General features: G+C 40.2%; 2 protein-coding genes across 2 annotated transcripts in view; both read right to left on the minus strand.

Moving 5' to 3' along the window:
* SYTL5 (synaptotagmin like 5) overlaps positions 1 to 10393 on the minus strand; it is a 62351-nt gene extending 51958 nt beyond the window's left edge. Inside the window, exon 1 of the mRNA XM_080576264.1 lies at positions 10257 to 10393. Within this exon, the coding sequence (XP_080432390.1) occupies positions 10257 to 10375 (119 nt within the window). The 5' untranslated portion in view covers positions 10376 to 10393. The remainder of the gene's footprint in view (positions 1 to 10256) is intronic.
* Positions 10394 to 10612: 219 nt separating this feature from the next.
* Positions 10613 to 14262, minus strand: part of LOC308187875 (uncharacterized protein) — a 29452-nt gene continuing 25802 nt past the window's right edge. Inside the window, exon 4 of the mRNA XM_080576298.1 lies at positions 10613 to 10742. Coding sequence (XP_080432424.1) covers positions 10733 to 10742 — 10 coding nt within the window. The 3' untranslated portion in view covers positions 10613 to 10732. The remainder of the gene's footprint in view (positions 10743 to 14262) is intronic.

The following is a 14262-nucleotide window of genomic DNA, read 5'->3' on the forward strand; positions in this document are numbered from 1 at the left end:
CAGAACCATCCAGGTTGGAGGCAATGTTGGAGGTCACATAGCTTAAACTGGTGCCCAGAGCAGGGCCAACCAGAACAGGTTGCTTAAGGCCTTGTTCAATTGAACCTTGAATAACTCCAAGTAAAGAAAGCACACAATGTCTCTGGGCACCGGTCCCACAAACTGACCAACCTTATTCTTTTTTTAATGAAACAAACAAAAAGAGTGGAATAAAAAAGCTTCCATAATATCTAATCAGAATCTCCCATATTCCAGATTGTTCACAATGCTTCTTGTGCTTTTACTGTCGTGGAGACTAGAACAATTTCGTTCCACTACAGGCTTGAGAGCAGCAGCAGTTGAAGGCAGCCACCAGGTCTCCCCTTTGCCTTCTCTTAATGCTGAGCAAACCCATTTCCCTCAGCCTACAAGATGTAGAAGGGGCTCCAACCGTCCTTATGGCCCTCCATTGAACACATTCCAGGATGTCTGTGTTTCTCTTGTACCAAGGAGCGCCCAGCTGGAAACTCTATTCCAGATACGGTCTCACAAGTGCTCAGCAGAGGAAATAATCGCTAGCCTCAACTGCTAACGTAAGCCCTGTATGCAGTCAAATTTGCTATGCCCTCTCAACATGCCTCAGCAGAAGCTCTGTCCACTCAACCCCCAGGCTCCTATTATCCTCTCAACTTTCTCAATAAACAACCTACAGTGCCCCTGCCCACTCCAAGCTCTGTCCTTACTTTCCCCTTGCCAAAACTTCTCCCGTTCTAAGCTCCTGCACCTTTTCAAATCCTTTCCACGCTCCAACCTACCCCAGAACATCCCCTTTTCCAGGGCCCCAGTTCAGTTCCCTCGGCTTTAGGCAGCTGGGTATTGCTGTCTCCCCATCCCATTCCTCCCCTACACTTTCACGCACTGCCACCAGCCTCCGGGGCCCCTCTGCCATGAAGCACTGCGGCTAACTGGACTCACCATCTCCACACATACCTCAAGAGAGATTCAAAACACCTGGTTACCAGTTTCACTTAAGGATCAGTGAAAAGATCAGGAAGGAAAAGACTCTGTGAGCACAAAACCAATAAAAGATTATGGGTTGGAGCCCCAGTGAAGGAGGCAGAGAACATTGTGTAGGTCACCAGGGGCTAAGCTTTGACAGCAGTAGGTTATTTGTGGCTACGTGGCCTTGTTACAGGGATGGCCGGCATTTTGCTTCCCACTGGGGTACCCAGGAACGAGAGCAGCTCTGCAGCCACCTGGTCTGGAGATGCTCAGCCTCAGACAGCTTTTGAAAAGGGCATGTCCCATCACTCCAGGTAGCAACTACAAACCCTGGCAGGCATTTTCCTCTGCTGGTCTCTACTCAGAAGTGATTTCTTCGTCATACAAGGTTCTGCTTTGGATTCTTCTTTTGCCACGTTAAATCCAGACAGCTCTTCTCCCATGCCATAGACTGCAAGAGTCTGTCCAGGCTTCCTGAGCTTTCTTGGTACTTTTCTAGCTGTTCTTGCAGTTCATTGATTGCATCTCACATCTATCTACCTCCTGCAGAGATACAGATAGCTACAGGTCCGTGTCCAATTTCTTCTAAGTACAACCAACAGCCACTACAGCATATTCAGTTTCACTCATTCCCCTCCCCCCAAAATAAAACTTCCTCTGCATCAATGCTGAGTTTACGTGGCAAGGTGTTGGAAGCAAGGGACCATTTGAGCTAAAAAACAAACAAACAAACCACCAGTGGCTCACTGCATTTCAGGAACTCTGTGGACACTGATGTTATCTTTTTAGTACCTATCAGTGTGTCCTGCAGGCTGGATCCTAGCACATAACGTTAAAACAAAACCTTCACTGAACTCCTTCCATTCTGGCCTCCCTGCCTACCCTCCACCCCAGCTTTCAGGTCCCTCCTTAACAAGAAGCATCGCTGAGCACAACATATGTGTTTTAAGTAGTTACAATTTTAAATATGGAAATCTCTCTCTCCCCAAACCAATAAGCACTGATTTTTAAACAAGAGCTTTCTTTGAGAGCAACATGTTGAGAAAAACTTATCAATGTTTCAGTGTTTCTTTGACATTACAAAGGCATTGTTCCTATTATCCTGTTATTATTAATGGTGGTCACAACAGTAATTTCCTCTCTTCATATGGTACAAAATCTTGACTCCTTATCAGATGCTGGTTGATCTACCAACACCATGAATTTTGAAAAGCGTGACTTGTTGGTTTTTGAATACAGGTCTACATTCAAGGACTATCAGGAAACCGAAATAAAATAAATCAATCCACAGCTTCCCTGCTCACTGTAACATATAAAATACAAACATTAAAAAGCAAGCAAACAAGGTGTGGACAGATATACCGAATCTGAACTTTGGGACTCCCTAAACCACTTGCTGAATTGAACTACTGATTGACTGTAACAAATATGTTCGTATCTTACGAAAATAAAGAACGAAAATGTCTTGAGGGCCAGAAAGATTAGAAGGAGGTAGGTGAGTCATCTAAAAAAAAAAAAATCCATCATCATAACAGCCACAGCGTAGTTGCACCAGCTTCATAATACTGAACAGGGATAACATGTGCGGCATGTAGCTGGCCTGACTTATCAATAGCCTTTATCTCCCCAGTATGGGAACCAGCTATATCGTAAACATTCAATTTCCTTTTGCCATTCCAACATTTGAGCACTCCTTATTTTTAAAGGAATCTCATTAATCATGCAGTTAGACATTTTTAATCTCAAACATTAAACAACAATTTATCTTTATTGATCCTCTCCTAGTAATATCATAAAATCACAGAATCCCGGAATGGTTTGGGTTGGAAGGGACCTTCATGACCACCCGGTTCCACCCCCCTGCCATGGGCAGGGACACCTCCCACCAGACCAGGTTGCCCAAAGCCCCATCCAGCCTGGCCTTGAGCACCTCCAGGGATGGGGCATCCACAGCTTCTCTGGGCAGCCTGTGCCAGTGCTTCACCATCCTTTGAGTGAAGAATTTCTTCCAAATATCTAATCATAGAATCATTCAGGTTGGAAAAGATCTCTAAGGTCATCTAGTCCAACCTTTAACCTAGTAAAGTAATCTACATCCATCCTTTTTTAGCCATTCCCCCTTGTCCTATCACTGCACTCCCTGACAAAGAGTCCCCCCCCAGCTTTCCTGTAGGCCCCCTTTAGGTTTTGTAAAGTATCTGTAAGGTCTCCCCGGAGCCTTCTCTTCTCCAGGCTGAACAACCACAGCTTTCCCAGCCTTTCTTCACAGGAGAGGTGCTCCAGCCCTCTGAGCGTCCTTGTGGCCCTCCTCTGGACTGGTTCTAATAGGTCGATGCCCATAGTAAACAGAAAATAAACTCTGCAGAAGCCAATTTAATAAGCTATTGGAGAAAGAATCCTATAATACACTGAAGTTTCTAAACCATCTATAATAATAGCCGTTTGATGGATGATAGATAAGAAGAAGAAAATTGTTACTGACAATGATAGCAGAATATTTTGCCATTCCTCTAATTGTGAATTTATATTAAGATTTCTCTCCTGTTTGATGAAATACAGAAGTGAATTGGAGAGGAGTTTTCTTGTAACTAGTATTCCAGGTAGCACTGAATGACTTAATCTGAACCCTTCCATATGGGGCCTAAAATACCTTATAGAGTATCAAAGCAGAAGACAAAGAAGACAACCTACAGCAAATTTAAGAAATGGCTCATATACTAGATTAGGTCCACCGAAAAAGTAAACATGAAAAGGTGAGGCCTTGAAAACATAAGGAAAAAACATGCAGGCAGCATAGCCAAGGAATGACCAGCAGTCACAGCTCCAGGCTCTGTCGCCCATCGCATGCAAGAAGCACAAAACAGCCCCCGAAGGAGCCTGGCCCTTCCCTACTGACTGCCTCCTGGCTCCACGCATCAAAGGTGCTCGTTCCCTTGCAATTGCAGCCTCCAGAGATGGAACATCACAAACCCTTACCATCTTGCACAGACCAAGAAGCGAAGAGTAGCCTTAAGAGAGACATTTTTCTTAATGCGCTTTACCTAAGAGAACATTTATTCCCCAAGTTTAGAAAAGCTGAATAGTTATACTGCTCCAAGAGGCAGACAGGCGCTGCTCAAGCCATTCACTTAAACAAATGTCATCACTGTAACCATGATCTACTTGCTCTGACTCAGGTAACTCATTTCTTTCAAGACCCCCCCTTTTTTTTTTAATTTCGATTGGATTTTGGCAAACACTTATTTTGGAAAAAATAAATCTACCTCATTTCCACTCTCTTTTTTGATAAGCACTATAGAAAGCATGGTATGTGATTCCTCAGTTTGATTTTTCAAATTGCTTCTGCATCTTCCTTCTCCCCCTTGTTTTTAAAGACTTTTTCATCTTAAAAGATGTAGAACAACAGAACTCAAGTATTCCTAATTTTATTTTGCTATTCTAAATTTTCCAGAGTTCAAACAGTTGTAAAAAATTTCATTTAAAAAAAAAACTGTTCTCACCCAACTACAATTGAAGACCTAACCAGAGAAAAAAAAAAGTTTAAACATATGAAATTGCTTCAGTCTTTGTAATGGCTTTAAACTAGAAGAGGGTTTAGATTAGATATAAGGAAGAAATTCTTTACTCTGAGAATGGCGAGGCACAGGCTGCCCAGAGAAGCTGTGGATGCCCCATCCCTGGAGGTGTTCAAGGCCAGGCTGGATGGGGCTCTGAGCAATCTTGTCCTAGTGGGAGGTGTCCCTGCCCATGGCAGGGGGTTAGAACTGGGTGGTCTTGAAGGTCCCTTCCAACCCAACCCACTCTGGGATTCTATGATTCTGTGAATCTTGCACCTGTTCGTCAGAAAGTGAGTTCCCACATTCTCCATCTAGAGCTGGGCAACTGCTAACTCAGATACAAGACAATTTTTTTTTCTGAGCAGAAAGTGGTAAAAACAGTTCCTGGAGCTGTGGGAGAAAGGAAATTTCTTCACCAGACTGATTCTAAATGCCTTCTGTAAATGCAGCCAGATTCCCTCCACTGTCTGACATGATATCTGGAAAGTAACAGTAAATATTGACAACTCACAAAATGATTAGCTATTACCAATTTACATTGGCATCTCCTTGCATTGTAAAAATAGAGCCATTTGAGTATCGAAAATGTGTTAGGCACTTGTTTTACAAGCAAATATTTTCACATTTTGCTTATAGAACAGGGATTTTTTTAATAATAAAAACCATCTTAAGAATATCTGAGTATGGAGGTATACCGGTGACAATGAAAAGGGGATGACAAAGAGTGGATTTGCAAAGAAAAAGAACTGGAGTGATGAATAGCAGAATGGAAAGGAGGCACGGGAACTGAAGTTATATTGTAGAGGAATAACAACACCTTCAACAGATGAACCTTTTCATGACCTACTCCTTCAACCTCTCCACTAAAAACTATTACCAAGATTAAAAAAAAAAAAAAAAAAACATACAACAACACACCACACCACCCAAAATGCACAAATTGCCTGTTGGTTTCTTACTTACCTTCGATGAAGTCAACTGTAATCAAAGTATAAGAATATCAGAGTTAACCACCATCAGAAATTCTTTCACCAACAGAAGAAAGAACAATGGAGAGCAAAACAGGCACCTCTGCCCTTAGAGTACCAGCAATAGGAACTACTTTGTTTTGAAAAGTCTCTGGTTCAAAGAGTAACAGTGCGTTAAAAGAAATAATTCACTTTTCAAAAGTCACAGATGCCAGACACACAACTTCCCTTCTTCTCATCCTTCCCATATGGATGAACAATATGCTTTAACATATGAACTCTTTCCTTAAGATATTATTTATAGTCAGTGTTGCAAAAAACAAAGACCATATACCATACCATATACTGATTTATAATCATTTTGTGCTCACAAACAAGTCCAAATATATAATCAGCAGGTAAGTCACTTACAACTCTTGTTACTCAGACTTAAAAATAAAATAAAATAAAATTGCTGGAGTATTTGCCTGTAGTTACCACAGGGTGGTATCCATGCTAAGTTTCTCCTATACTGTAATGGAGTTAATACGTTAAATTGCTTCTGACTGATAAGGAGATGCCATTTTAGTTATGTGAAGAGACAGGAATGCCAACTTTCTTTGGCAATACAGAACTGAGATTGATGCAATCCTTGTACACCTTCTGGAAACCTAAACACTGGGGGAGTGATTTAGGTAATTACTCAATAAGGCCTTACTCTTGGAAGAAATTGGCATGTTCCTTCTTTGTTTTCTCAGTTCAGCAACTATTAGACTGGTGTCTCCTCTTCTAAAAGCCTGGCAACTCACAGCTTGGCTTTGTAAACAGTGACATGAACCTTTGTATTTTAAAAGTTGTCTAGGAACACAGTCAAGGTGAGAAAGCAGTGTACATTAGCAGCAAGCGTGTCATGCGTGTTTGCTCTGTGGTAGCATATTCATATTGAGGTGAAGTGCTAGCTCCAAATGTCACAGCCATCAGGCCCAGTTGCTTCCATAACACCACAGCTGGGGAGGATGCAGCAGGGCACATAAGCGAACCAAGAATGAGATGAAACGCACCTGCTACAGGGCACACCTCCCTTTCAGCACGCAGATCCCTCTAATGGTTTGGTTTTCATTTCATGATGTTATATGGGTTTGGATGAAAAGGGTCTTAAAAGAATAAAACTTCAAAACCAGTAAAACGATAGGAAAAAATAAACATTTCAGTCAAGAACATTCAGTTCAGAGTGTATTCACTGACATACTCTGGATGCAAATTTCACACTGGATGCGAATTTCTCCCAGCAAGTCAGATGTTCAACCCTACATTCCCCACCCCACCCCCCCGCTCAATTTCACTATTTGTAGCTATTTTAGCTCTGTGTGATTGAATGATTTGACCCTAACAATCTTGTCCTTTAAAAACCATCATGATGACTACTCAGCTGATATCAAATGTACAGTAGAGCAATATTTAAGACACTGTAGGCTATTTTCACAAGTAATCTGCAACTTTAAATCCATATTCAAACAAAATTTCCAGTGACATACAACACACACTTTAAGAACATAACTAAATCCTAGTATTTATTAAAATTGGTTACTTTTTTATTACATTTTTTATAGTATCAAAACTAGACCACAGAAAGCATACGTGTTGCCTTCTGTGTTTTTCTCACATGTAGGTGAAATATTTATACATCTTATCAAAATATCAGAACAGCCACCTGCATTCCAGAACACCAGTATGAGCAGAGTGAATATAACTCTTAACAATTTCAGTGCTAGGATGTCCTCCTACACTTACTATTGCTTTCACACTGAATAGAGACTCGTAAAGAAAGACACTGTAAGAAGTTGATACCACTTTTTTGTTTGTTTTAAGAGTAATCAAGGTATTACTGTGTTTTGTTATTTTTCTGATGACTTTTGAAGACATAGAGAAAAAAAAAGAAAAAATCTGTTATCAACACAGATTCAGAGTACAAGAGACAAATAAAAATTCTTCTGTGTAGACTAGAAGCAAGTATCTTGCCAGAATGAAAAAATGCATTAAAAAAAATACAAAAGGACTTGTTCTTCTGCGAAGTACTTCAATAAAACATGTAACAGATTGCACCAAATGGAATTTCAAAGACAACACATGTTCCTCTGAAGTATACTTATGAGACATAATTAAAGATATCCTTGCCAAGTTGTATTCAGAAAGAAAAATTATGAAGCCTCCCAGGAAGCAGTTACCCTCCCAGCTTTTTATAGTTTGCATATCTTGGAAGTCATTTACAGACTACATTCCACCCTTATCAGACACAATATGTTCCAGTGACAATACTCCAAAAATACCCTTAATCTAAAACCAACTGGTTAGTATAGGTGCCAGAAGTATGTACGAGCCTAATATCACAACCTAGGTTATCCTAATTAGCATCACATTTCAGATTAACTTCATTTCCAACCTTTTCTTGAGGTGCCCTTTGCATTTGCACCAAAATACAGATAACCCTAATGCCACCGGTTCCTTAGCTGAACCATGTCCTCCAGAGGTGCCTTCGGTTCTCAGTAGGTTTGGCAGTGATTTTCAGTACCACAGAAAGAACAGGTAAGTAGCATTTTTAAAGACATCATAAAGAACAAGAAACAACAACAACAACAAACAAAACACACATACAAAACTTTTAACTCACCTATTACTGCCATGTCCCACTTCAGACTGGTACACAGCAATAACAGGAAAGAAAGGTTTGGGAGGTTTGGGAAAGCTGGTGACTTGTTACACTCTTGCTCTTAATACTGAAGGCTTTGATAGATGACTGATACACGGCATACATTTCTGAGGCCAGAGCCTTCTAAAACAAAATACTTACTTTGAAATGCTTATCCTATTACAAAACAGAGCACAATGCCTGGAACAAACAGTGCTCCATCTGTTTTCTTGTGTTCTGTTTTCTTCTTCATCTGACAAATGATGAAGGAAGTTAAACAACTAATTTGCCCACTCCATCATAAAGAAATTCCCTTTCTTGCCACTCCTGTACCAAGACAGGCACGCCAGTTTTAGCCCACTCCATTTAGATGAACCACTGTGCTTGCCCAGTTAAAAGGGCTGCACACCAGCAAGGGCACTGCACTTAGACCTGGTTATCTCAAGAGAAGAAGCCTTCCAAAGCCAGTGGCTAACTCTGCATGGTTTCCCAAATAATAGTTTTGTACAAAAGAAGCCTCAGCAGCACATGTCTAAAAGGCTTTTTAGGAAATCAAAGGGAAGAACAATGCAGCCTGGCCTTGGAGTTCATGGACAGAAACCAGCAAATGCTGGAAATCTTCCCTTTGTAATCCATTATGCTTGGCAGCCTCGAGTGCGACACTGAGTGCTGCACATTATCCACACTGAGCCTGTTTCTCAGAACCGACACTAGATAAAAGGACAGCAGCAAGAAGTGATGGGAAGCAGCAACAACATACTGGAAAAGCATTTGAACTTTTGCAGAACTGGTACTTCGCTGAACTAACTGAATTTGAGTCATCATCTGAAATAACTGGATCTCAGACTGCCTCCACACGTTGTTCTCTCAACTCTGATTTTACCTTTTTTCTCAGAAAAGAACACGTGAGCTCTATTAACACCCCCTGAAGTCTCTATGCCACCCATCAGTTTGTTCTGAGCCACACCTGAGACCTTCAGTTTTATTCTTTGATTTATTAGTAAATCTAAGCCATGTGAAAAATGAAGTGTCCCTCCTCCTCCCTGCTCTGTAAATACTGCAAGAGAAAGAAAAAGGTTGTTATCACACATTTCCCCTGTGTTGCATGGACTCCTGTACACAGCCCCCCCCCACACACACACATATTCTCTCCCTGTGACACCTCCCAGCATCCCCCTCCCACACAAAGACACAACACATACAGCTGTTCTCAGAGGACAAAGCTTCAAGAGCCTGACTAAAACCTTCCATTCATGTGGGATAAATTTAGCCAAACCGGGCAAAATCTACAGAATCTGAAATTCAAAAACCATCGCTGTATATTCTCGCACTTGTTGCCAGCATGAGTGTTAAGCTCTCAAGGACACTCTGAACATGTCTACTAGAAAATAAAGTATTTCATTTCTAAGAAAATTAAACCATCTTTTATTTTAGTGAAACACATTTTCAGTATTTGAAAGATGTTCTTGAATTCAGGGCATCCATGCAGAAACCCAGCTTATATATTCATTTCCTTGAGGCTAATTGAACATTTGAGAGAATGAAAAAGAATTCTGGGATTTTAAATGTAGTACTGAAATCAACCAAGAGAATTTGGATGTACTTTTAGAGTAAGCACTCAGATTTCATTACGCCATATTTCCATTACATTTTAAGCTTTCTACAAGCTTATGAAAATCGAATGGCAGCTTTCCAAGAAATACTGTAGTTCTAAATGTTATTAAACTTGAACTATGAATAGGCAATACATTGCAAATTAGACTTATATGAAATGATTACCAGAACAAAATCACTAGCCTTCTTGCAGTTCCCTACATCAATACATGGCCTGGGATTGAAGTTTGAGGTCCATTAGCTTTCTTACTCTTTTGCTTTGAAGCAATGGACACATCACGATCTTCCATTTATAGAAGGCCACACTAGCAAGCAATTTTCTTTCTTTCAACACATTTTGACTTGTAATTAACTGTGCCACCTCACAAAACTTATCATTCTCCCAAAGCATTTAGAAAATCTTCACTGGGAGCCATATAAATATCTACACCAGAGAATTATTTTTTAAAGAAGAATAATAAAAAGGGTTACCTTATCCTTTTATCTTCAACTTTTTTCAGATATTCATCTCTCTTCAATACTCCCAATATCATTTCCCTTTCATGTTCCAACAAAAATGACAGATTGATGATCTCCAAGTGCTTCGCCATGATTTTTCAGTGAGTCCTTTGTCCAAGCAATTCTTCCAATGAATTATTTGCTCAAGTCCCAAGGCACTTTTGTGTCCGAGTTACAAGATTCACAGTTGAGGTATGTTGAAAAATGCTTCTTGAAGTTAACCAGGTGTCAAAGCTGTATTGCTCTGCCTTCCAACTACACAAGAAATAAAGGTTTCCTCTTTGCTTCTTCCTCAAAAAAGCCACTAATTTTCCTGGTTGCTGAATGCCCCCGTGTCCTGGCTGATGCTCTCTGGCACGCCGCAGGCCTTCAATCTGTGTTCAGAAACAGCTGCAGAATCAACTTCCTGGCATAATTGTAGTTCAGAGCCACAAAATAGCTGGGCATAATTATTTCAAACTATCTGAAAGTCAAAAGAAACAAATGGAAATCATCTTGACGTTACCATTGTGGTCTGATTTAAGGCTTAATCAAATACCAGTTTAAAAACCACCAAAGAATGAATGCCTACTTGCACTGTCAGGTTATCTCAGGGAATACATATATCTCATATATTCTATGTTGTTGTTTACTTACTGTAATGGATGATTATCATACTCCCATGAGGGCTCTGTCTAGTGCAATACAATTTGCAATTACTTCCCTACTGCAATACACTTAAATGACTGTATTCACCTTGTAATACTTCCATCCTAATAGTAATAAGCATCAGGGGTGGGGATGGGGGGGGAATCTATTCATTTTTCTGAAATCACTTCAAGAGAAAAGTAACAATTAAGAAGTGGAGAGACTTCAAAAGGTAGCACTGAAGGTAAGACTCACCCAATAACATGTATTTATCTGTGTCTCAGCAAGTCACCCATCACGCGCAATTCACAGTCAATTCAGAGAAACAGGAAGGAGTGATTTATTTACACTCTTAAGGAGTGATTTATCCACCTACTGTAGACATTTAGTTTCAGATTACAAGTCCTAGAAGAGCCCACTAAATACAACAAAACCCAAGAACGACTTGTTAATGTGTAGCCACCCTGAAGTAAGACAAACTTCACTCTGTATGTTTTGTCATTTCAAAGCAGAAATTAACTTCCAAGCAAAAACAGAAGAGGCACCCTAGCCTGCAGTGGAGCATTGAACTTGACCCTCTTTGGAAAAAGTCACCAGGAAGCTGCTTGAAAAAGTATCTAAAACTTCTGGTCAACTGGTTGGAACATCCAGCCCTCACAGTCTTGTAAGTAAACATCAAGTTTCATACTGAAACAATGCATGACCTCCAAGACACTTTAATAAAAAGAAGTTACGCGAATAGATACTCACTGCACTTTGAAAAGTACACACACTTTACATGTAATATATGAACATAAACCACATTTACACTCAAAGAAGTGCACCTACATTATCATAAGTGCAAATACCTCTGTGTTCATATATAGGTGCATGTGTGCCAAGGATAATGCAGATTTATTTTCTATTACGAATGCTGAAAGAACTAAAAGAGCTTTTAAGAATTTTGACATTTACAGGAGAGTGCCCAACCACAATGCTCAATGCTGTTACAAAACCTGTTAGCTTTCTTCCTCATTTTCCAGTACATACTTATTTTAATAGCAGCCCTTGCTTCTTTAGCTTTCAACAGTTTGGAAAGCTTTTGACAAAGATAAATAGCACAGAGAATTGGAGCAACAGTGCTCACTAGGAAGGACTACGGGTATTTGACAAAATATCCTTCAGTTTTCATTCATAACAACTGCTAAAGAAGCAAATGCTGTTGTCAATGGCATCAAATGAAATTCTTGTGTTGTTTTTCGTTAATATACCTCAGAATCTTGGTTTTGATTAACTTTATTCTTCAAGTTAGCCGACTACTTATTAGCAAAGGATACAGAAGTCACAATTTAAATTTAAATGAGATTCTTCCTTAGAGTATTCTTGCATGGGAATTTCTTCTGATATTTCCTAACCTCTATTTCAATTAATCTTAAAATTTTTCAAATGAATGAAGATGATGATAAATTATACACAAGTAGCAATATATGTATCTTCATCTAGTTTTTCTTTTATTTTTTCCCCAGTACAACATTAATATAAATCTCGGGATTACTTCAGCAATACAGATCCATATCGCTGTCACTTCTATCAGGGAAAAAAATGGGACAGAAAAGTCACACAACAAACAGCACACAGTCAATGCAAGTCAGAAATACAACTCAGGACTGCCAATTATGTACTAACTGTCATTGAAAAGTGGGAAACAAACATAAACCACAGAGTGCTAACTCTGGCTAGATTGTAATATTAAACATATAAATGTCAAGGAATGAACAACACGTGGAAAATTTTTACTTTGTTTCTCTGCATTTAAGAGAGAAAAAAGAAGAAGAAGAAAAAAAGCACAGGATCACTATGCTAACTCTTAGATTCTTGAAAATAGTGTTTCTTTCAATACCATGCCTAAGGCCAAGTTATTTGTAAGCAAAGGAAGAAATCCAGTATGTAACTTACACTTATCTATAAGGGTAAATTCTTTCTTGAACTGCCAAGGAAAAAGGCCTGGTGAAAGCTGTACTTTCAACCCAATCAGGTCTCAACATCACAGTGGTCTAGGGAGCATGGGGCTCTGGCACAGAACAGCGACCCAAGCCCAGCAGTGAGAGAACAAGCTAAGTTGTTTGATGGGTCAGGGTGCTCTGAATTTTTGTTTGCAAGTTTGCCTTGCAGCAGTAGAGTAGGTGGCATATAGCATAATTCCGAGAATTTTTTTTTGATGGAGAAAAACAAGTTCTATTGGAAAATGGAAAACCAAAAGGTTAAGGGTAAGGAATGAGCAATGCAATTAGAAACTGAGTGCAACAAAAGTGTTAAAAATTGCTCCTGATAGCACCATTTCTATCATGACGATACCCTGCAGGTAACTGTTTTTGTTTTTGTTTTCAGTAAAACAATGCAGTAGTATGACAAGCAGGCTGATAACAATAGCGTATCTTGTAAGACGTATTCTGGTATTGGGAATTCAGGGTTGAGAAAAAACACTCCAGAAGACCCTTCTGGCTGCATCTTACCTTGACATCTGGACATATTCTCTGAGCTTTTTTGTTTAACTCTAAAGAAGCTGGAACTCTTAGCAGAATATCTGGAAGCCTCAAAAATTCCCTTTGGCTAAGCATAATGCCTATCCTTGGATATCCTGGGTAATTTTGCCCTCAACAGGGGGAGGCAGGTTTTTCCAAAATATGAGGTCCAAAATTACTAAGGTGACATGCCACAACTGTGTATTGGGCTTATGCAGCAAGGCTTTGGTAGGGGATGGGCTGCAGTGGCAGCCTCTGTGAGAAGAGATAAGGACAATAATTGGGAGAGGTAACAGGGAAAACATGGAATGGACATTGTTAGAGAATATCATAATAGTGAGCAATTTGTGTTGTAACGTGGTGAAGGGATCATGGGTGGAATGTGTGTAAATCTTCCACCTTTATCAGTGTTTTGATGACGCTACGTTCATTTTGGTGTGGGGGTTGTGTTGTTGTTGATATAAGCGAAATTTGTGAAGACTGTGAGGAACATCAATGAATGTATATTTAAATGATAATTCTTAAATATGTTTTTCACAGAAGTGAGGGGTGGATTGTACAGTGCTTACATGGCAAGAATTTTGTAGCAGGGGGGCTGCAGGAGTGGCCTCCATGAGCAGAGCCCAGCAGCTGCCCCATGTCAGACCAGAGCCAGCTCCAGCCGGCTCCAAAGGGACCTGCTGCTGGCCAGAGCTGAGCCAGGGAATGATGCTGGGTGGGCCTCTGGGAGAGCAGATTTAAGGAAGGGAAAAAACATGCAACAGCAGCTGGGGGAGTGAGGAGTGAGAAGCAGCCCTGCAGCCCCCAAGGTCAGCGCAGCAGGAGGGCAGGAGGTGCTCCAGGCAGGCAGC

Source organism: Anser brachyrhynchus, assembly GCF_964034855.1.
Source record: "Anser brachyrhynchus genome assembly, chromosome: 1".
NCBI lineage: Eukaryota > Metazoa > Chordata > Aves > Anseriformes > Anatidae > Anser > Anser brachyrhynchus.